The 24,654-nt window shown below is 33.7% G+C and overlaps 3 protein-coding genes across 3 annotated transcripts; 1 reads left to right on the top strand and 2 right to left on the bottom strand.

Annotated features, from left to right (window-relative positions):
• Nucleotides 1-2,344: 2,344 nt before the first annotated feature.
• LOC130640824 (myosin-2 essential light chain-like) lies at nucleotides 2,345-3,224 on the bottom strand. The gene has a single exon (XM_057447389.1). It carries the CDS (start codon nucleotides 2,945-2,947, stop codon nucleotides 2,489-2,491), a length of 459 nt encoding a protein of 152 aa, XP_057303372.1. The 5' UTR covers nucleotides 2,948-3,224; the 3' UTR covers nucleotides 2,345-2,488.
• Nucleotides 3,225-7,806: 4,582 nt separating this feature from the next.
• On the bottom strand, nucleotides 7,807-14,268 carry LOC130640821 (uncharacterized). The gene is made up of 5 exons (XM_057447384.1): nucleotides 13,371-14,268; nucleotides 12,181-12,849; nucleotides 11,227-11,382; nucleotides 9,158-9,822; nucleotides 7,807-8,582 (listed from the first exon to the last, which is right to left on the bottom strand). Exons 1-5 carry the CDS (start codon nucleotides 13,927-13,929, stop codon nucleotides 8,286-8,288), a joined length of 2,346 nt encoding a protein of 781 aa, XP_057303367.1. The 5' UTR covers nucleotides 13,930-14,268; the 3' UTR covers nucleotides 7,807-8,285.
• A 5,994-nt stretch (nucleotides 14,269-20,262) lies between these two features.
• On the top strand, nucleotides 20,263-20,811 carry LOC130640820 (NADH dehydrogenase [ubiquinone] 1 alpha subcomplex subunit 12-like). Its single transcript, XM_057447383.1, has one exon. It carries the CDS (start codon nucleotides 20,296-20,298, stop codon nucleotides 20,707-20,709), a length of 414 nt encoding a protein of 137 aa, XP_057303366.1. The 5' UTR covers nucleotides 20,263-20,295; the 3' UTR covers nucleotides 20,710-20,811.
• The last annotated feature ends 3,843 nt before the right edge of the window (nucleotides 20,812-24,654 follow it).

Here is a 24,654-nt window from a genome sequence, read left to right as displayed (position 1 = left end):
TTTACGTTTTTGTGTCATTAAAATATGTGAAATATGAAAAAAATGATCTGGTCACTTCAATACTCTATAACTATTCTTAGTAGGTCCTCTTAAATATACCATCGGGTTACTATTTAAATGTATATAATATATGTAGCATTTTATTTATGAGGTAGTAGTACTATTTCACATTTATTTCCCAGGTCTCTTTTCGGTTCAATATCTTGTGGACCAGGCAAAAATGGGATCAAAGTTGCCCAAGGAGTTTACGTGGTTGCGATATAAATGTTATTCCACTTTCTTTCTTGAAGCCCCTGTCGAAAATCTGACAAAGTTGATTTTCTAACTCCCAATAGAAGATCTATACTTAGCTTTGTAGATCTACAAGGTTTGTAGATCTACACAAAAAGGGTCTGAAAATCAAATTATTCAGTTATCATATAGTTAGAGTATATTAGATTTTCATATCAAATGTTATTTATTTCTACTGTGTAAAAAAATAGATTTTCAACGTTGTAAATTATTCTAATGACAAAAACATATGTTTAACTTGAGAACATTACATTGGTATTTATACCTTTCTCATCTTTCATTACGAATAAAGGGAATTACAACAGAAAATGAATGAGGAAACATCATTTTTCTTATGTGATCCGTTGTTGCTTGTTACATCCTTACAATGTGGAATAACTTTATTAAGGTGCTTAAATTGATAAAATGTACCTATACTGCAATGTACCTAAATTTATCCAAGACCAGAATAATATTTTGCGATATGAGAATGGCAAGACCAGTTGTTCTATTTGGGGCGTGTATCCACTTTAACTTTGCGTAGCGACCAATACTACAATTAAATGCATTTTATCCTGTTCATGTGACGACTTCATTCCAATAAAATGCTTAGAGCGGAGTTTTTTAGGCCATGAGTTCCCAGATTACACTTACCATCGGAAATCGGAATAATACGGTGGTGTTGAACTCAATTTTAGTAGCCTCAGACAAAGGTTAGTTAACCAGCCTAACAAGAGAAAGAATGTTTGTAAAAGAGTTGAAATGAGTTGCATTGTAAGAAATTTATGACACAAGAAGTCTACGAATAAATCAAGTTGTTTATTTGGATGGATAAACTGTATTAATCCATTCTTTCTTCACCATGTTTGATACACGACTTTCGTTTTGCACTGCCATCTAACATTGTTTGGTATTTATTGAATCTGTAATATATTTCTTCACGACATAGAATGCAATGACATCCTGAGCTACCATTTTCAGGAGGTTAGGTTTAGTGGCACTCTCTAATTGTTTTTTTCAGGAAAAATCAAAGCACGTCGCAAAACAATGTCTTTTGTGAAAGCCCTCATTTCCGTTCTCACTTGTCATGTTCACGGTTAAGGAAGAATGTCAAATGTCATGACGCAAACTTAGGTAGATGCAATTAGTTTGCTAAAAGTTAGAAAATTATTAACTGGCATTACGTAATTAACGGATCTTATTATATGCAGTCTTGCTTTTCCGCAAAACATTGAACTTCAGAGAGGATGCAACTTGTTTTGTGTGTGGTTAGAAAACTTGGAGAGCCTCGGGACGAAGGCACATAGGTCACAGACTTTGTTGTTCTGTTTTTCTATGCTAAAATAGAAAAATTTTAGAAATATTACACTTCCGTTTGTACATAATAATAATATTCTGCTTTCAGCATTTTGCCATGTGCATATTGGATTTTTTGTGGTACCATAGCCAAGGTATCTTGCAACTGCAGTTAAGGTTGATACAACAACGTTGCTTTGCTTGCAATACACTTTGCTCTTTGTGTTGATAACGATAGACAACAACCAAAACTTGTTCCCTCTTACAATACTCTCATTCCCATTCCTAGGGTTCGTTGCTTAATATTAACGCCGCTAGCGCTTACTTGACAGCTAACAAGTTTCTTAGCCGAAGGCCCCAAATGTAAAAAAAGACAAGAACCCTGGATTGACATTACTTTAAAACTAAGTTAGATAAATAAAATAAATGAAAAACAAAAACCCTGTGTCTACGTACGAAAAAAATATTATCCGCGCCCCATACGACGTTTCTGTAATTTTTTACCGGCACCCCCGAAAGATTGTGAAAATTTTGAAGTTTGATCCCTCCGCCCCCTTGCCTACCAGTGCAGAGTGAGTTTAACCGCAGATAGGGCTATCGGCTGGTCAGGCTTATCCTCGAATACTTACAATATTGTTCCTTAAAAGCGTTGTGAGCGCGAACAGGAAGTTTGAAAACTTTATCAGGTTGTTGTGATGTATGACTTTAAGCCTTCAGTATTATCTAACAACACACACAGGAAGTAAAATTTGGATAGAACATTATAGAACAATAAAAGGACAAGTTGAACAGCGTATGCAGCTAAAACACGTACAATAGCTATTGTAGCTAGCTATAAATTAAAAAATACACACAAAAAAAAACTAAAACCGTACGAAATTGACAATATCTACACTATTTACGAATCATCCACGATGAAGATTCAACCCTGCATCACGATGGCAACAAATTCTTCAATGTTAACCATGCCATTTTTATCTTCAATTCCACTTGTGAGCAAATCAACTTGGGCTGGAGTAAGCGGCTCGCCTAAAGTGGTCATGACATGTTGTAACTCTCCCGCTGATACCGTGCCATTTTGTTCCTTGTCAAAAACACGAAAGCACTCAATAAAATCGGTTACATTTTTCTTGTGTCGGTCGCTAGCTTTCGCTGATAACGACAGGTACATTGGTAAAAACTCTTCGAAACTGACACGTCGTGAACCAGTAGAATCTAATTCTTTTACGATTTTTTGTACATCTCCCTCTGTAGGGTTTAAACCGAGTCCTCGAAGTGCTTCACCCAAAATTCCTATGTCGATTTTAGAATCGCCAACAGTGTCGTAAAGGCTAAACGATTCCTCCAATAAATCGCGATCGCGTTGAGTCATCGAATCCATTCTCTGTCAATTTTTTGCGTCCTAAATATAATACGTGTTTAAATGTCTCTTGAAATAAATTAAATTAAAAACGAGAAACTTTATTTATAAACTTTTATCTTGCTCTCCTCTGCTTGTTTTTGAACCGCCAGATGTTTTGAACGCTACTCATAGCCTGCACATTTCAATACAGAAAACTTATAAATAAAACATTTCTTTCACGTATTCGATGGCTGATGTTTTCATCATAATAGGCTCCCATGAGAATTCATAAATGCAATGGTATGGCTTCAATAAACTCGTTGTCAAAGGGATATATTGAAGTAAAAATCGTTTTCATAAAGTATTTAGCATCGTGCTGTTATCTTTGCATTGTAAAAAATAGATTATATCTGATTTCTATACCTGATTTTGTCCTTTTATGTTGTTTTTCAATTCCCGTTATAATTAAATAACTCAAAACGGTGAATCGTGATGCCTTCCAACTTAGTTCCCAGACCCTGTTATGATTTTGGTCTGCGGACGTTAATAAGACTACAGGTGAAAAAATGCTTGTATATGATTTTTTAATAACAGCCGAAGTCCCACTGAGATTAGTTTTGATTAGGTAAAACTAAATAGTTGTTTAAAGTCTCTGCGTCATAAATTAACTGCTCCATGTGTGATTTCGGTATACTTCATCATTTACTTTCAGATTTGTTATTATAACGTCAGCTATTCTAATTCAGTTGAACGAATAGATTAACTACTAATTTTAACTAATCTAAAATATGAGTGTGACTTCAGCAAATAAGTTACAAAAATCAAGTTTCCGTATATTTAACCTGTCTCGAAAACTATCTCTTAATCTACGATGCCCCTTATGGCTCACTTCTCTTTATATGATTCAAGCAGCCCTTTTCTGTATTCTCACGCTCCTCTTCTGCTTTTTTGACACTTCTCTTCTACACTTAACACTTCTCTACATGTGGCTCCTTACTTTCTCTTCGCAACCAAATTTAAAATCTGGTTCGCAATTTTTGCGAGAGGAAAGTTTCGCGGTTTGCGGCCTTTTTGCAAAAGTTTTTTCCCGCGAAATATTTCAAAATGGTTCAACCGCAAAAGCTTTTTCCTGCGAAATTTTTCTATAAAAATAAATTTGTAATTTTTTAATCCTGTCGCTAGAAATAACGAAATGTCTCAAGAAACAAACGACAAGAAGAAAAAAAAAGAACTTGTAAAAATTGATTAAAAAATGAAGAAAAAAAATGGATATATAAATCAAAGAGTTGTCTTGATTTTTCTCTCTCTCCGCGAAACTTTTTTCCCGGGAAATATCTGAAAATAGGCCACCCGCGAAAGTTTTTTCCCGCGAAATGCAAAAATTTAGCGGTTTTTTCAATCCGCGAAACTTCCTGACATTTACTTTTGTCACTTTTCGCAAGAACTATACTTTGTTAACACGTGCTCTATTTCCCAACAGCTTATTGTAGCAGGTCTTTTAAAATGAACATAAATAAAATAATATCACGAATCAAATCAGATCAGTGGCCGAATTTATATTAATAGACACACAATAAATGACAAAATAAATTAAATGGCTGTCCATAGTCCTCAAAATCATGGTAATGTCCACCAAGCAAATCACATGCTTTTTCTTTATAATGAATGTTAATTTTAGGTTAAAAACAAAAGTTATTTTGTATAGAGCAATAAAAAAATAGAATAATGACCAGCAATTTATTCCTAGAAAAAAAGTGTGTATTGAAAAAAAATGTCTCCAATGCAATACCACATTTTTATCTAAGGTGAATAGTCCACTACACATAAAATTTTTGGAGATTCACTAATTAGTAAGAACACTTGATCTTTTTCTTGTCTGGGGACCGGATGTCATTTACCCCAGGAATTTTCGCCGTCATCTCTTTATATTTTAAAAAGGCAAAAATTCCTGGGGACGAGGGTGGTTATTTATTTAAGAACGTGAGTTATCATAAATCTAGCCTAATCAATATATTTGAAAGAGATGTGTTTTTTTTTCACTTTGGAAGAGAAGTGTTTCGAACAGAAGAGAAGATTGCAGAGAAAAAAAGAGAAGTGTTTTTTTTAAGAAGAAACGTGAGCCAGAGGGTCCATCGTATTAACCATCATGTAATTTAACTTATATAATGTCGAATTCACGCTAAACAGTTGCAAACACCTGTTACTAATATTAGATTAGCCACCGAAGACACGTTCGACTTAGCCAAAAACATAATTTTTTCTTACCAACAGAAAATCAGAATAGTTAAAGGTTAGAAAAATTATGCTGAGTTTCTCAAACGATTTTTTTGCGGCCAGAAAACTGACCGCACTTCCTGATTGGTTAATGCTATTATTCTTTGCTCACTATCAGGAAATCATTTGTTTAGAGCGGAAATGGCCTCGCTCACCCGCATAAATATATTGAATTCTTGAATTGTTTAAGAGGGTAAGACGTGGTCACGCCAATTTTGTGCTGATCGATTGATTGTAATTCGGGGTTCTATGAGGTGGATTTAAATTTTAGGGATTTGCTCTGACATTTGTTTGCGTCTAAGCTTTCGGTTAAAACCTGAATATGATATCCTGGAAGAAAGCTTAGTTAACAAGGCTACGTTGGACTTGCCATGACGTAAAAATTTAACTAAAGTATCTTGGCTAATGTTGATTTTCCGGTTTGCTTATATAGGCATATCTTGAAACTTCTAGTCGCAACCATAAAAAATGCTTCCAGAGAGGTTTTCTTCTGATTAGGCATGCTCCGACAGAACTTGTTCTTATTTTTTAGTATTTTCTACCTATTTGAAAGTGTAAAAAGTTTTATCCTCAAAATGTATTTTTTCAATTACGTTTTTTTTTTTAAATAAATAAATAAATAATTTAGATAAATTTTGCGGATTTGTCATTTAAATGGCGCATCCAAGATTAAAATTCGCTTAACCATCCTAATTGAAGAAAATAAATAGTTAAAATCTCCCAGATTGCCATCAAAACCTGTATTCTTGCAGTTCAGTTATAGCAGTTGAAGACAAAGAAGAACCAAACCGAGATGGAGCCCGAATCACCACATGTTTCCATCTATTGTACAAACCTCCCTGATTATATCCTTGATACTACATATATCAGGGAAAATTTCATTTATCCTCGTACTCCAGAGCTATTTAATTCCATTTTTCTTCAGGTGGTGCTAGAGGATAGAATAAGGTTGGTAGTAGCAGCATTCAGGAATGCTTGAAAAAGTATTGGCCGTCAAAGTTTTAAAATCGTCAATTAATAGCTAGATAAAATTCGCCTTTCACGCATCCTGGACTGGATGCTTTTTGTTTCATTTAATTATTAGCTACTATCGTTATTTTTATTGCGTCTTTTGGAGTATATAGTTGTCAACAGGGGCGGATTAAGGACTTTCATCTTAGGGAATTTTCTAGGCAAATAAAGCATACGCACACTTTGACTTAAAGTCAAAATCAACGCTCACATCCCCAAGGAAGCCAAGTCTGTTTATTCTTATTTACTCACTTTTATTTTTATGCTTTTTTTTCCGTACAAGATTTTTTTCCACAGAATATTTTCATTTTCGTTTCGTTCCGTATAAACCTTTCCGTTGCGCAACTAAATGTGCCTATGGACGATAAATGAAAAGAAGGAGGACAATGGGAACCCGAACACCGCAAAATTAGTGTTACCTAGGCTAAACATAGGCCATGGTAATTTCCATCGTTTCATTTTCAACCAATCCATTGAAACAAAAGTGAATACTAATTCAACCTAGACTTGTCAGGTTAAAGTTTTTTGTAGTAGCGAGTAGCCAACAGAACTCACAAATCTTGGATTAAAAGAATTTTTCTTAACTTACAATTTTGTGAAATATTCATATTATAAGATTGGGTATTTGTAAGTTATCCCACTCCCCCAATAAATTTCTAGCCCAACCACGATCCCAGGACACGTTGTCTCTTTCTGGATATCAGACGAAGTCAGACCTATCAATAAGCGCAACGCTAATGAGAAACAAAAAGTCTTGGGAACGAGATTGGTTCTAACCCTAACACCCTAAGGAAGGGAGAATCCGAGTATCTAAGTGAATTTAGGCGACTTTTTGAATAAAATTTATGTTAACGGATTTGTCTGCTTTATAAATGCTAATAATGCACGTCTTTTTTATATAAAAAACACAGTTATTAACATAAGGCTGTGATTATAGGTAGTCACTACTAAATCGCAAATAGATTGACAGAGATCTTGCTGAAATGAATTTTAAGAAATGTTCAGAAAATCTCCATTAAAGTAAGAGACATCCTGGCTGAGCCAAAAAACTCTGTTATCTTAATTAAAGGAGTACTCAGAGAGCTATTGTGCATTAAATTTTTAAACTTTTTTAGAAAATATATGTAATTTTTTTATCTATTCACTTGTATTTTATGCAATTGTCATAGAAATTATGAAACTTCATGGCGGAAATCTTCAAGCTCCTGGGCCTCGTGATTTATTATAATAATTTTCGTCTTTGTAGGCCGTGCGATACCAAAAGGGAAGACCTATCCCCCAGGCACAAAGCCCTATCCCCCAGCTAAATAACTAATATAAAATGTGTGCAGAAAACTAAACACTGCCAACGATTTGGTTTTGACAGTTAAGAGAGCAATAAATGGTCACCTAGGAGAGGCCATTTTGATTGGAGTTGCCTTAGAAAAAATTTCTACCCTGCTTTAAATTTTTAAGGAACGATGTATGAAGAAGTACTATATAGATCACACCTGTTCATATAAAAAATCTATTTTATTTTCATAATGACCAAGCTGTTCTTGAAGATGAGAGACTAGATCTTCACTAAAGGTAAAAAACTTTTTTTAAAAGATATGAAACAAAAACAAATAAACTTGCGCAGTGTGTGTATTAAAATAAAGTCTTAAGCATTGAACACATACTAGCTACCATGGAAAACAAATATGATAGCAAAATGGATTTCTTGTGTATATAGATGTGTATATTCTGTTGATTGGTTATATTAATATTCATAAGATGCAAACTACAAGTTACCTAATATGACTTGTAATAAGTATCTATCACTACTAATTTTAGAATACACACAGTTCATAGCACATGTCATAATCTTTTGAGCAGAGCGAATGGTTTGGAATACCGCAATCCATATGCGTTTAAAAATTCTTCCTTGAATTTTTCTTTGTTTTATAGGGATCTCTTTGCATGAACGGATTTGTCCCAAGTCTCCTATAGCTATGTTTGAAAAAGTATTTTCCTATTCTAATAAGACAGCTTCGCTTCATTTTCTCTCTTTATGGCATCCACCATGTAGCTGACTCGTTTTGTAGGATCTTTATTTCTCCCAAAATTCCAACTATCTTGCAACGGCGTCTAATGCTGATGGCGCTATTCTGATTTCTTGAATGCTAATATTTAGAAATTCATATTCGTATCCTCTATACCTACAGGACTTACCATCTTCTACGCCACGTGTGTGATGTCCGTTAAATAATATATCATTTGCTGTTTTGGTCACCTTGGTGATAATCCCTTCATGGTAACGGATACCCCCATCATTGTTGCCAACGGTTGCACCATAAGAACCTTGCGGAAAGAATATAATTGAGTCAACTCCCACGTCATCTGGATCTGGTACAACATCTAGTGCCACCTAAAATTGAAAAAAGGTATTATAAAAATTATATTAAAAAGATGTTGCACAACCTTGTCCCCAGGGCATCTTGAATCTATTTTGACATCGGCGCTGTCCTAATAAAGAAATGGGAGCAGGCGATGGAAATGATCTCGATTAAACTTTTACCTTTATGCTCTTAGGCTCCAAATAAGCAATAAAGGGCTTTAGGAATAAGGTTGTTAAAAAATCCAGAATTGATGTATCAACAGGGGTTAATTTTGCTGATGTTATCCTAGGTTTATCTTTGCGATTTTGGGCAGTATGTACACAAATGTTTTTCTTTGTGACCCAACATGCAAAAATAAATACTGCGAAGTATGAACAGAAGCTTTATTCCTTGCAAATGCTTCTCCAGAAAACTGCAACTTTGCAAAAAAATAAGATCAGCTTTGACATCAGATTCGCAAAGATAAATATCTTTGGGATCTGAGAAGGAGTTTGACAAAAGAAATAAGCAACCTTGACCACACGGTTTTTTTATTTTTTTTATAACGGGACGAAAGGAGAAAAAAGGCCTGTGGTCGAAGTTGGGAGATAATATCTTAGCTTACTTGATTATACATTTGTACTCTTCCTGAAGGATCTCCATCATCCCAGTTGACAGTGTACTCCATCGTGGAGATATTATAACCGATCACAGTAGCAGTGTAATAGCAATAATTAACGTGATGGCATATAACATGATCACCCATTGTCGGAGCGCGAGAAAGCTTTTGTTTTCTTGGACTTGTTTTGACATTTAAATTCTTCTTTATTGCTTTGATTATTTCTTTTAATTTTATCCTGAAGCTTGTTTCATTATCCTCATTTTGCAAGTTTATGATTTTCACATCGTTCGATTCCAGAAGCATTCCAACTGCTGTTTCTTTCCACATACTTCCTTTCCCAACAACAACTGGAATAACTCTTTTGCCAAGATATTTCAAAGAAAATTGCAATTCCATCCTACAATTCGCGCTTTTCGCGTATTCGTCACTAATAAACGGCACGAAAACTTTAGCCTCTCTTAAGGCTTTTGTCAGTTGTTCAAATAGACCTGCATTTTTGTCCGCTGATTTTAAGCGTTCAATATCAAGCCAGGTGACTATACCTTCTTCATTTAGATGAGATGATATCAACCTCGGATCTGAAAATTCTGTACCTGAGAATGTATTTATTTGTTTGTTTTGCTGGGCTAGGTACGAATTTGACCAGCAGTATGATATAAAAACGTCACCTATGCAAAAATATAAAACAAATTAATAAAAATTAGCAACCTCGATCCTAGGGTTTCTTTTTTTTCTCTTTTTAATATAAGGGACGTCAAGAAAATTTTTTTTTATTTAAAAGCCTGATTATATGAGGCGAGTTGGCTAGGTGTTGACCCGGTTGGCGGGCCAGCCCGTTTGAAAAACCCGGGTCAAGCCTACACTGCTGCCGGGTTAAAAAAAAAATGTGCGTATTTTTTTGAAGATGGCGGATGCAAGATGTAAACAAACAAGGGAAGTTACCATTAAGTATTTGGGCCGCCAATAGTTTGTTATTCCAAATCCAAGGTGTTCTGTATTTGTCATTGACATATTTTTTAACAAGACGAACTTTTAAAACGTTTACAGCACAAACAAGAAAATCCGCGTAAGCTGCTCCACAAGTTCTGAAGTCCACTTAAGCTTCTTGTCTGCTGCTTCGCTCGCCATTATCGTGCTTTTTCTGTTTTAAATCACAATGCGCATGCTCTTCTTTTTAACCCGGCCCTGGCTCGGCAAAGTGATATTATATGAACCAAGTCAACGCGCCTAATCAACCCGTTCCGGGTTAAAAAAACGAGCCAGTCCGCCTAGGCAGGTTGACTCACCTCATATAATTTCAAATCTTTTTTAGTAGCAATCTGCCATTATGCGGAGCTGTTTAATTTTATCATGCTTAGCACGCGGCGATTCAACACCGAGCCAACTCGCCTTATATAATCAGGCTTTAAGGTCTATTCCGTCTCGCCTTCCCGTTATAAAAACGAGACAAAGATCCCGGAAGTCGAGGTTGAAAAATTAGACATATCAGAAATATTGAAGGCCTCGAATTTGCAAAAATACGAATCTGCAAATATATTTCTGGCGTGCTCGCAAAAAATAAATCCCTCAAAGCGTAAAACATTTTTCACTAAATCACAAAATATGTCCAGCAAGGTACACTTATATACACAAATTAAGCCACTTCCGCGCATATACCTTTATCTTGTATATATCAAGCAAATAATAGCATCCTCGTCTACAGGCTTTGTTGCCTGATGTTAAAGCCGCCAGCGCTTACCTTGCCGCCGGTCTGAATACTAAAAGAGGCAAGAACCCCTGGGGAAGATAATAGCAGATAAATTTATATAATCAATTCATTTCACTCTAGAAGCGAATTTCCATAAAAGCAAGACGCAACAAAATTCAGCAAATGCACATGCGCAGTTATATTATTGCGCAATGTTTGCATTTCCGGCTTTTACCAGCGAGTTAAAATTTGTTGGCGGAATACTAATGGAGAATTACGTCATTTTTTAAAATTAACTAAACAATTCGCCGTTTCGATATTAAAAAGAACCCTATGTGATTTCATATATAAACTTCAGCTAATCATTATGTTATGAAGTACATACCCGGGGGCAGATTTGAATGCTTTTCGTCTTCGTCAACAGTCGAATCAATATTTTTCGATATATGCTGTGACAGTGACTTTAGCATTTCCTCAAATTTTAGCTTTTGAACACTCTTGTCCTTAAAATGTATGTACAGTTCTCCTGCCAACAACATACCTAAAGAATAATCATAGTTATAAAAAGTATAATCTGTTATACTAATACACGTTCCCTGTCTGAAATGACTGATAAATCACAACCTCGTCTCCAGAGCTGCTTTGTTGCTTTCTAGTATGCATTCTGGCGCAAAATAGTCCCTGGGGACGAGATTGTGCTAAAACGCCACTCTTTGCTAAAACTGCACGAAGTAGTCCTATACATAGTCATATATATACAGCGGGTGAATGAATACCTCAACATCGAACCCAGTTGTTGTGAATACCCGCTGTTTTTTTACAGGATAAACACTAGTAGTAAGAATTGAAATGTTGATAGGTTACAAAAAAGAATGGATTAAAAACATGGTTCCAATTTATCATCATTTAAACACAATTCTTCGGTACCAGTTTAAAAACAGCAAGGAGCATTAAAGTTAAACTAGTTCTTAATCTGTGGTAAACCCACGATTCCGTCTGCAAGCAGCAATAAATTACTCAGCAGTGGTTTTATTTTGAACAGATTGAATACCGCGGAGAGGAGGTTTGTAGGAATGTAAAAACTTTATATAAAGAAGTTTTATAATAACAATGAAAAAAGTTGTTTCATTGACAACTTGGTTTCTGCAGCCATTATGGATTTCTTTGTTTATTTTGTAAGCAATTGGAGAAGTGAGACACTAAACTTGTATGGCATTTAAAAAAAACCCAAATAAGCTTTTCATTACTAAAAGCTCAGTTCTTTCTTAAGACCATAAACAATTCACATAAGCAGTAAAAAAACAGTGCACGTATTATTAACAAAAAACTGACTCTCTACCTACTACGGTCATCATCCATTCCATTCCGTCGCCGAAAACTAAAGGCACAACCGGTTTTTTCAACGTTGATTTAGCATATTGAAACTCCATTCGACAATCATCGTTTAAAGCGTACTCGTCTGTAATGCACGCTACAAAAACCTTAGAATTTTTCATTTTCTGCAGTTTTACTTTCAACTCCTCATTTTTATTATCCTTAGAACCATTCACTACATTCAACCCTTTTACTTTCAAATCAGCAACAATATCAGCCGGATCGCAAATATTGCTATCAACCTTCGTAAATCCGCCGTCGCTACCAGAAAATGAAAAATAGATATCAATATCTTCAGTTTTAGTAGCATCACTCGTGTCTTCTATTATATCAAAAACATTTGGACCCACTCGGAAATCCTCTAGTTGGTATCTTGTAAAATGTTTTGAAAATCCTTTATGCGTCACCCATTTTCCATCTTCGGTACCTTTCGTATGTACGCCATCATAGTACGTTGTGTTGTCTCGTTTGTATATGTTGGTTATCTTTCCCTGGTGCCATCTCTTACCGCCGGTTAATTGAGTGCCGCTCGCTTGGTATTGTCCTTGTGGGAACAGAATGATACTTCCAATGCCCACATTTTTTACATCTGGGACTTTATCAACGGCTACGTTATAATAGTCTACAATGCGACCTACGAAAGAAAATTTAATAATATGATGTAACAACTGCGGAAGCATACTGTATCAGGGGTTGAAATGGGGTGACTTTTCATCATACTTACTTAGCTTCTGGATTAAAATATGATATAAATATTTTCGTGTAAAACCACGGTTGTTGTCATAGTAACTTATGATGACGTCATTCTAGACATTCTGGATAATGTTACCCAATTTTATTTTAACTTTTCTCCATCGCTTTTGGAAACAAGGTTTTTTTAAGCCCCCGCCCCCGGCTTTTTAGAGCCCCACAAATCCCGGCCTGAAAAGGCCTCAATATTAAAAAAGCAAGAATCTCTGGGTGCGAGGTTGTGCACCATTACGATTAGAAAGTAACAGGAATCCGATTTTTATTTTGCACAGACAGTTTTAAGAAAAAAGATGAGTCCAAGCGCCTAATAGACATTATCCTTGGACGTACGTGTGATTATTTAAATCGACCCCCTCTTCTTATGTTTTTACTTAACGAAAAAAATACACAAAGATTTACACACACCTGTGGTATCTCCATCATCCCAGTCAATCTCATATTTCAATTCACTTGGAATGCATCTGACTATTGTAGCGTGAAAATATTGCCACTTCGACCGAGACCACATAGCAAGAATTTTGTCGCCGACTTTTAAGTTTTTATTAAGTTTCGGTGCCGACATGTTGTTGTTGTTGTTGTTGTTGTTATTGTTGTTGTTAGCAATTTCGCAAACAGAATGTAATGCAAGCTCATGGCTAGTTTGCAAATGTTCCAAAAACGTTTCACCATCATTAAAACTAACATCGTTGCATTTAGGGCACATTATTGATGCTTCATTATAAGAACCATTAACTACGTCGACGACATCCGTATTTATATCTCCGTCTTCATAAGAATCGTCAATACCGATGTGTAATTTTTGGAAATGGTTCGACAGCGCATCCATTGACGAGAATCCTTTGAGTCCACAAGTGCTACATATTATAGTATGTTCTTTTTCGACGTGATTTAACAAACTTTCTCCGTCTTTTGATTCAAATTTTTCACACTTCGGACATTTCACCCGACTTGCTCCACATCCCATTTTTACTATATGTGCTTTGCTAATAAATTTGTGGAAGAGACACTTTGCGCAACCACTGGTTGAATTTAGAAGTGTTTGCTTAAGGTTTTATATACTATACACTTAAACAATGAACGCGGCTTTATCGTTGGTAGCCACAATATCTCTAGAACTGAAACTTTTGGCAACTTTTCTCTACCTTACCTACTTTCACATAACAGATAACAAACATGTTGTTTTGCCACAGCGCTACCATTTTACTAACATTTATTTCCCCCATGGCAACTTCTACTTTACTTTCATTACGTTTTAATTGCTCCAAGAGAAATTAATGTTTACATTCATAAAAAAGATCTGTTATTATCTGCTACCATTTTTAAAGTTGAAAATGGTTGCTATAGATACCCTACTAACGAATTAATTATAAAAGAATGAATTGTTAATTCACAGAATATAAACTTTGTTATTTAGATGACGAATTAGACGTTTATTTACTTCGCAATAAATTTAAAAGGTCTGAAACTCGAGTATTTAGTTCTTGAATCATTGAGTTAATTGATACACACTTTTATAAGCATATCAATATTATAACCAAACTGATCAATATTCTTATTTCAGTATTGTTCTTAGCAATAGGCTTATTGTTTTTAAACTGAAATCCCAGCCTGATATTCTTATAAAGCATATTCTTATCAGAGAAAAAGCTTATACTTAGATTGCATGTCGGTGTTTCGGCCTTGCGGTGACGGGAATTGGGGGTATTTCAGACCCTAAATGTAAACGTTCATTTGTCAAATTTTGAAAATTCCTAGTTTTTGTCTCAATAAAAATCCATTAAAAACTTTCAAACCCTTTTAAAATTACCGGATTGTGAGATAGGCACGATAAGCCCGGGAAGATAATATTGTCTTATTAAGATAATATTTTTCTCATTAAATTATAAACTGCAGAATAGAGTTTATAAGTTTCAACATCTGCTAAACGCTACTCTTAAAACCAGGAAAAGAACTAACCCCATACTTAGAGCCTTGTCGCTCCTGAGCCGTTATTACGGAGCGATCAAATTAATCAAAAAGAAAAAAATACCTTGGGGACGAGGTTGGAAAAGAACAAAAATAATACCAGACTGCTGCCAACAATTGACTATACTCTCTCCCCCACTATACACGCTTCTACACCATACTACCTACTTTCCTATAGGTGACTAATCTTAGGGAAATATGACAAATAAAGTTTAGGGGAGGCGAGATTACTAAAATTTTTGCATACATTAAATCACTCTATACGTTTTTTACTGATGATGGATGTGCTCATTTATAAAGCTTTTTCAACCTGTGTTCTTTATGTTCTTTCCAAAGATAGGGAAATATAAATGTCAGATTAAGGATTAAAAGAAATTCATATGTTAAAGTTACTAACATAACAGTAAAATAGAAGAAAGAATGTTACATATTAATTTTAGACTCTCATTATTTTTTTTTAATAATCTACCAGAGAATGCAGTACGTTCTTAATAAGGTTCTTTTTTCTTTGGAAAAATCCAAGTTTCATAGGTCTTATAAATTAGGTTTCGATACAGAAAATTTGCAAATGATAATCCAGTTTTAAGGCAGAAAATGGAAAAGAAGTGTTTAATACAAGCCTGTAAATTTTTCGTGAAAAAAACGGAACATTTGAGCACTTTTGTCATTGCTTTGATATAATGAATTCTTTAAATCACCTTTGCAAAACATATATACTCCTATCGATGCTATTTTTGCTGTATATATTCAATATTTCTTATGTCAAAGTCGCATTTTGTAGATTTTAGGACGGTTGCTCGAATAGTTTGCCATTCTTCTACTGAGAGCTATTTGCGATAAATGGAGATGAAGTTTTTGCGTTGAAAACACAAAAATAGTAGTGTTTTTCACTTCTTCAAAAGTTGTACACCCAGCCCAACTTTGATACCAGGTCTCTTAGTCTTTTTTATAACGAGGCGGTGAAACCCGTTATAAAAAGAGACAAAGAGCCCTGGGATCGAGGTTGCACCAAGCACACTGTAGACAGTGTGAAGGAATTTCAAATAATTTTTTTACGTTATACATGATTAACTCTCTGTTAATTATTTTTTGTTTTTGCGATTAACTTAGAACTTTTAATGTGAATCCCAGAAGCAAACATCCTGAGGAACGAGATTGGTCTGCGATTTTATTGCTATCTTTCTTTGCTCTGGAATTCCTAATAAATTTAACTAACACGTGCAAATGTAATGTGTTCTAAAAGAATTGTGGGTGTAACGTTGTCCTTTAGCGCAAATACCCATAAGTGTTTATGACTCCTTTAGCGATATTAATACTTTTAAATTGCACACATCCAATCTAGGTAAATCGCATAAACCTATTAGTATCTATAAAGCAATGCGTTTTATTTACGCCATATAAATAGACTAGAAATGTTTTTTGGGGTCCTGGGTCCTGTATTTATAAAAAAATTAAAACAATAATGGCGACAGAAGTAGCACAATTTAACCTACCTCCTCTCTTCCTCGAACTTTTATTTTTTTATCTGCTTTATGTCTCCTAATGTTTAGCCACAGTCTATATTTTGAATTTTGGAACAAATAACTTCACTCCCTGTCATCTGAAGATGTTGTGTATAGCTAGCTAGCTAGCTAGCTAGCTATAAGCTAATTATTAGATTACTTGTTGCCAGCAATGTTTACAAAAGTTTACGGAACTTTGCAGGTTTTTGTGGCTACCTGGTGCGCAGTAGTAGTGATTTATATTTAATGTTGTTAGCCTTACTAATTTTGAGGAAAATACCCGTCAATTTTTTCTGGAAGGGATCATAAGCAGTTTTGAGTTAGGCTCAACTTACAAACAATCCTGTGTTCTAGGGATTTTTTGTTCTGTCATATTTGTTTACTACAATTAAGTGATGCTTGTGCTATAATATACCAGCTCAAACCAAGCTTATTCGTCATTCTCCCGGTCGACAAATAGTACATGATACTTTTAAACCAATTACAGGTTGGTATTTTTCATGGTAGCCATTATAATTTGAGGGAATGCACAATTCACCCCTGGTTACCTCTTCATTTAAGAGGGGATGTTTTTTTTATCCAATCTAACTCTAAACCTGACATTGTGGAGGTTTCAGAGAGTTTTTATATACCTGTTAACTTTAGTTTAATTTAGGTACTTGTAGTTCTTGTTTAATCCAAGCTTCTTTTGTGAGAGTTCGATCATGAAATGTCCCTGTTTTTTTCTCAATGGAAAGACATTCCGACCCTGAGAATGAGTATATATGTTCTGGTATTTGGAATGCACAGCCAGCATTGATTACAATAAATAATTGGCCTAACAAAACAATAATTGGCGTAACAAAACAATGAATTCTGTGTGACATAATGTTTGTCAAGCTAAATGTTTTTGTTAATTATTTCAAATACATGTCAACCAAAGTGAATGCTAGTTTCAGCCAATCTGACTGCAGAACAACTGATTAGGCTAAGGTTAAATCTGCATAGATACTTTATAGCTGATTCAAACTATACAACAAACTACCTCTAATCAAGAAACATGGTTCGGTGCATCTGATGCCTGTACCAAATGATCTCTCGTTTGTAGGTTGAGCCTATAACTGTTTATGCTATTCTCTTGGATGAAGGTTAACATCATCAAATTTTAAAAGAGAGAAAGAACTTTTGAGGAAATTGAGTGGCATATTTGGATTTATCAGCAACAATTATATATGACGGGAGATGTAGATGTGCATATTTTTACATGGCTAGCCTCACAAATATCGAGGGATATACCCTGTCTATTATTTCCAGGAGGGGCCATGGCGTAGATGGAGAGTCCTAGAGTATTTAATGCTCATTTTGAGCTACGCAGACCCAATTAGAGCCCGCGCTCTACTAGACAACTCCCGGCAACATCCAACGGCCCACACAGTGTGCCATCTTCCCAATTTCCCTCACATGGCTTGGGTTAACCCGGGGTTATAGTAACATTCACTCGCCCATGTTGAATCGCCGTCAAGAGGAATCGAACCCCGGTCTCCCGCACAGAGTACGAGAGCTATAACCACTAATCTACGGCGCCACTATAGTTAGTTCATTGTCTTTGTTCTTCAGCAAAAACACACATAAATAATGTCTACATTTCGTCTCCCCCTCCCCCGTTAGCTTCCATTTGGCTTCGTTTGAACAAGCTTTTCTTTCATCTTTGCTAAAAACGCATCGCAACAAATATAGAATTTTTTGCGCTTTTTGGCGATCTTCTGGTCTTGAAATAAGCAGTGCTGACACTCAAACTCACATGCATGCCCCATGTAAATAAAATAAAACAACATAACCTATCCATAAATGTTTCTCTGCGACTTCTCATGGACCATAAACTTTCGTATTAGACGGTAGTGTGCGGGTCCAAGTACATCAGTTTCAGGTAATAATAATAATAGTAATAGTAATAGTAATAGTAATAGTAATAGTAATAGTAATAGTAATAGTAATAGTAATAGTAATAGTAATAGTAATAGTAATAGTAATAGTAATAGTAATAGTAATAGTAATAGTAATAGTAATAGTAATAGTAATAGTAATAGTAATAGTAATAGTAATAGTAATAGTAATAGTAATAGTAATAGTAATAATAATAATAATAATAATAATAATAATAACGAATATTTTTAGTGGCATGCCCAGAAAAATCACTTTACTTTTAGGCAGCAATTACTTCTTTGCTTTGGGGGCCACTGAAGATAATTTTTAAACATAGGTTAAAAATAGTTTATTTTTTATTAACAATGAAAACATTATAGAATAAAAAAATATTAGTAAAATAATATAAGAAAAATGATGAACGTCAAACTTTTTAAAGCACATAGCCAGAGATATGTTATTCTCTCCCTTGTATTATGTAGGCCTAATAACAATAGTAAAAAAGGAACAACTATAAAAATCTACATAGAAATATCATGGACAGGCCAGCTTATCTGATTGTCCAATTTTTAAAGTTACCATTTGCACCTAATAAAAAAATTTAACAAAATTTAACACCCAGTGCAGCGCCTAATAAGAACCTCAACCAGTGTCACACATTCATTTAGTGTTAATGTATTTTTTAAAATATAACTTAAGCTGAAATAAAAACACAGTTTACAACTCATTGATACCCCGTCACAGCACAAACAGTCCACCATTCTTTTTTATTTTTCGGAGAATGTTCCCGATTAAAATTCAATAATGAATTTTACTTCAGGCTGAGCGCTTAGTTTGAATAAACTATGTTGCACATCCATATAGGTGTAATAACCTTTTTCGAAAACTTTAACGCAACTTTGGTTAAACAGAAACACAGGAAACTGTCTGTCGTTAACACTGCACTGAGCTCTTGGTACAATAAACGGAGTTGCACACGGTTTATGCTTAATACCCTTTTAGCACATTTTACAACCTGTTGTTACCCCGTCATAGCAAAAAAAAGAGTCAATATTATTTTATTTTGCATAATAAGTTTTAGTAAATATCAAATTATTCATGACACTGGACTGAGCATTTACTACAGCTAAACTGTGCCACACATGTCTATAGGCGTAATGGCCTTTTCATAAAAAAACTTATCTCAGCTTAAATAAAATATACACAAAACAGCCCGTTGTTAACACCAGGTTGAACGTTTATTACAGGTAAACCGTGTCACACCTGAGTGATAGGGGTAATACCACTTTTCATAAAACTTTATCACAACGGTTTAAATAAAAACACAGGAAACAGCCAACATTACCCTGTGCAGCTAACAAAATTTAGTTGGCGGATCGCGTGGATGCCCCGGCCAAATTGAAATCCAACTTTAAGGGACTGAAAAGAAATCAAAATCGTACGATGAGATCGAGAGCTGAGATAAAACCATACTCCGTTTCACACAGATGGAATTAAGAAATAAAATTTTTTTTTTGACAACAACGGAATATTATTTTAAGTAAGTAAGTAAGGATCCATCGTTTAGCGTTCTTAGCATTGTAATAATATCGTTATGAGCTGCTGTTCAACTTTCCATGCTTTAATTTACAATAAAATATTGTTTATTCCACAAGTATTTACAAAGTTTAATCAATGACTTCACTAGTTATTTTTGGTACATGGATTTAAATTCCTAGTCGTGAACTTAATGGAACTTACTCTGCGTATGTGCTCCTCACGTCCAAACAATAGCCCTGTTTTGTTCTTACTTTTGCATCTTGAAATTTTATTTGTTTAACATTGCATGCACACCACACACGAGATGTGCAATTCATTACACGCCTACCTAAAATCTTAAAATGGGTTGTAGGTACTGTGTGTACATTTAATAACACATTGCATCTCTTATATAACTTCCTTCTCTTGTTATTAAAGATACAATGTCTAAACTTGTACAGTGGATAAGAGAGCAGCAAAATGTGTTGAAGCATGTTGGTGGATACTCAAATGCATTTCGTCGTTTGCTACGAGAATGTAATGTAAGGGTAGGCACTCTAGTTGGAGAGGACAAATATGGAAATAAATACTATGAAAATGATAGCTACATTGTTGGAAGAAACAGATTTGTTGTTTTTCCATATGAGGGAAGAATGGAATATGATGGTTCCCAGATTCCTCCTGAATGGCATCGTTGGATGCAACACTCTACAGATCAGCCACCCTCAACACACCCACCAACTCCAAGGAAGTTTTTTCTAGACCACGAGAGGAATTTATCTGGCTCTAAAGATGCTTATGTACCTTATTCAACAACAAAACCAAAAATTGAAGCATGGAAACCTTTATTAAAATAACAATTATTACATGTGTATCTTAGATTATTTGTATATTAAAATCTGTGTGATGTATTCTTTTCTGTTCTGAGTGTGTTGGTGAAAGAAAACAAATCAAAAACATTTTGTCTTTTTTTATGATGTTATAGACACACATATGCAGCTAAAGCATTAGCTTGCATTAAAGGGTGCTTAAATTTTTTGAGATTCACTTTGTTGAACTTAATTTTAGTTGCATCCAAGCATATTTATTCTTTCTTAATCTGAACAGAAGCAATTTTGATGTTATCACTATACCATCAAGGAACACAAAAAATACATATTTTTATCTTTGTTTTGCATTATATAGTTTATTTTTATTAGGGTTTTTACCTTATCTCTTCTAAAATTTACACTCTATCTAATATAATAATTTATTTCCGAGTGCATATGTCTGTGACTGGCAAAGGTAATTGCATTTTCTGCAGATTTCTACAATGTATCACAGAAGTTATGGTATATGCAATGATCTCATATTTAATAATAGGCAATCTGAAATGTAAATCTGATTTTCTCTAAAATTTTACTGAATCAAAGGACCATTTTCCCAACAAAAACCAAGAGACCATTTTCCCAGCAAAGTTCCACCACATAAATAAGGGCTTGCAAAAATTGCCATTGTGATATATCTAAGCCTGTTAAGAATAACTATTTGGTTAGCAAAATCCTAGCCCTGTTGGGCCTTTCTAAAGTTGGATGTTTTCCACATAGCTTAGACCATTGATAGCTTAGGTCATTGATAGCTTCGGTCTTTGATAGTAGGGCCATTTTTACCCTTCAAAGGAACGCCTATTTAATGGGAATATGGGAACGTCTTTATAACTTTTTTTGCAAATGGAGTGTAGTTTTTATTAAATATAATTTAAGAATTTTATGTTATTGCAATTGTTTTGATCTGTAATTCTGCTAAGAAAATTTTTTTCATTTCTAGGTAGGACTGAGTTTGAACCATTTTGACTTGTATAGCCAAGATTTAATTGTGTTTTAATTCTTTCTTCAAACGTTTAAAATTTACTTACATAATCGAAGTAAATATAATATAAAAAGGGATTTAGGAAGATAAAACATGATAGTGACAATATAATAAAAGGTGGAGTTCACTTTACTGCAAGATATAGTCAACACATCAAGAGTTACAACCTATCATCTATGTTTGTAATAAACTAATAACATGTGGAATATATAAAAAATCATAGTGTGAAACACACAAACAATAAATTTTAAATGTATAAGCCTGTGACGCAGGTCAATTCAAGATTCATAGAAACAATTAACTCGTAACTGTCTGAACTTGTTAAATTTACAATGTCTAGAGCCAATTTTTCTTCCATTTAAGGTTTGGTTATAAAAAAATTGTTTCTTAAAAGAACACAAAGGAGGAGGTTTTACAGTTATATACAAATAACAATTAGTGTTAGTGTATTTGTGTGTTTTTGCTTAATAATCTCTTGTCTAGAATTTATTTTTCTTCCTAAGTGGGTCAAATGTACGTTAGAGTTTATTTCTTCCTCTTTTTATTTACCATAAAAATAATTTCATAATTGAAATCTTTGTTTGTGGGCTATCTGTTCCTTCTTTGTGAAATATTTTTACTTGTATCTTTGCACATAGATTCTTCTTAAAATAATTTATTATGTATAATAAGCTCAATGACATAGATTGTATAATAATGCATTTAGCCTTTATGAATGGGTCATTGAAACAATGTTAAGTAATTCACACTCTTGTTGTATCAGATCAATGTATCAGAAAGTTTCAGAAGAAGAAATGCAAGTATAAAGATGTGGTACGGATGAAACAAGTTGCACCAGTTAGATATGCTGTGATGGACGTTGCTGTGTGTGTTGTTTTTAACAGTACACAATGGCATGAAAACAAACTTTTAGTAAAAAAAAATTTAAAATTGATTTATTTTACAGTTTTTATATTTTTAAGTCAGCTTATTCATTACATGTATGTTAATTTATAACTACTTCTAGAATGAAATATTTTTATCTTTTTTTATGTGTGAGCAATACTACAGTTTCATATTTTGTTTTCATAGAAAACCTGAAATGAAACAGAATGCCTTTATGAAAAAACAACAACATTTTTTACAAAAGAGAACACTTTTTTATTCTTAACTAAGCTTTTCATATCCAAAGATCTTATGACATTATTAACTTATGTTTTTACATGTTATTTGGTTTTACTTGTCAGTACAAGCACAATTATTGTTTTTTTTTTGCAACTAACTCTCTTTAAAAGTATTGTATTCACATTAAAACAGGAAAGTTTAAACTCTCTTGTATAGTGGTTTTACTTAAATTTCTTTAATTAATTGCAATTGACCTTAACTAAATTTTTACTTCCTGAATGAGTAGACCTGTCTTAATTGCTTGAAAAATTAATGAATGGCTATGAGGATATTGCAGAATTGTTGTGTCGTGTGCAATTTCGAAATTTATTTTTGTTTCTTTTAGTAGAATTAGCTTGCGTCAAATGCTTAAAATTTTTATAAAGTTATGAATATATTACACATTACCTTTATTTTATGCTTTAAATATCTATATATATATTTTCATAAAAATTACGACACGTTTTATTTTTAACATGTTTCGACTTTACCAAAGTCATCTTCAGAATATTATACAAAAGTTGATACATACACTCTTTATACAAAAATTTTTTCGAAAGTTATTTAAATATTTCCCAAAAGTACAATTTTATATGAATTATACACAAGCTAATCCATGTTGACAAAATAATATTAGATAAACTAACAAAAGTTAGTTAAATAAAATTGACAGGACTTTCAAAATTAACAACAGTTGGAAACACTTTGACATTAATATTAAGGCTCTGACTGAAATTTTGAGAAAAAACTTTTTTCCTACAAAACTAGTAAACCGCCATATTTCAAATTACCTTGATAAGAATTTTTCTACAGCTGTCAGTACAGAGACAACTAATGTATTAGAAAAAAGGTATTTTAAATTGCCTTTTATTGGCAAGTACTCTAATACTGCCAAAGAAAAAGTCAATCAACTTGTCAATAAGATGTGTAAAGAAATCAATGTGTGCCTCGTTTTTAAGTCGTGTAAAATTAAAGATTATTTTTCTTGCAAGGACCGAGTTCCTGAATCTTTTAAATCTGGACTTGTGTATAAATTTGTTTGTGCTAGTTGTAATGCTAGCTATGTGGGTGAAACCACCAGACACATTTCTAGTAGAGTTAAAGAACATTTGAAAACTGATAAAAACTCACAAATATTTAAGCATATGCAGTCAAATCTTAACTGTAAATTACTATGTAACAAAAATTGTTTTTCTATTTTGGATCATGCAGACACGGATTGGCAGAGGAAACTCAAAGAGGGTATGCATATTTCTTGGTTGAAACCAGACCTCAATAAACAAGTTAAGCATTGCATCATCAATTTATCCGTTTAATTTTATGTTTTGTATTAGCCGCTTGTTCAATATCGTTTTTGTTACTTAGATATTGATTTAGCATGTGTAAATTCATTTAATAAAATTAAAAAATTGTACTTTTGGGAAATATTTAATTGTCTTAAACAAATTGTGTATATAAATTTTATTTAACTAACTTTTGTTAGTTTATCTAATATTATTTTGTCAACATGGATTAGCTTGTGTATAATTCATATAAAATTGTACTTTTGGGAAATATTTAAATAACTTTCGAAAAAATTTTTGTATAAAGAGTGTATGTATCAACTTTTGTATAATATTCTGAAGATGACTTTGGTAAAGTCGAAACATGTTAAAAATAAAACGTGTCGTAATTTTTATGAAAATACTTTGCAATCTTGTGTTGCTACGAAGTTTTGGAACTATATATATATATATATATATATACAATACTTTATATGCTTTATTTTTAGTGATGGTAACAAACATTGGTAACAAAGTTGAACAAGGAGA

The sequence above is a fragment of the Hydractinia symbiolongicarpus genome, chromosome 4, assembly GCF_029227915.1.
Source record: "Hydractinia symbiolongicarpus strain clone_291-10 chromosome 4, HSymV2.1, whole genome shotgun sequence".
Taxonomy (NCBI): domain Eukaryota; kingdom Metazoa; phylum Cnidaria; class Hydrozoa; order Anthoathecata; family Hydractiniidae; genus Hydractinia; species Hydractinia symbiolongicarpus.
Note: the sequence above shows the minus strand (reverse complement) of the source record. Positions and strands in the feature narration are given on the sequence as shown.

Coding starts and splice junctions, on each gene's coding strand:
- LOC130640824 (XM_057447389.1), bottom strand. CDS start 2,947: ATGGATTCGATGACTCAACGCGATCGCGATTTATTGGAGGAATCGTTT.
- LOC130640821 (XM_057447384.1), bottom strand. CDS start 13,929: ATGGGATGTGGAGCAAGTCGGGTGAAATGTCCGAAGTGTGAAAAATTT. Junction 12,850..13,370: donor GGATGATGGAGATACCACAG/GTGTGTGTAAAT, acceptor TTTCTTTCGTAG/GTCGCATTGTAGACTATTAT. Junction 9,823..11,226: donor GCATTCAAATCTGCCCCCGG/GTATGTACTTCA, acceptor ATTTTTGCATAG/GTGACGTTTTTATATCATAC.
- LOC130640820 (XM_057447383.1), top strand. CDS start 20,296: ATGTCTAAACTTGTACAGTGGATAAGAGAGCAGCAAAATGTGTTGAAG.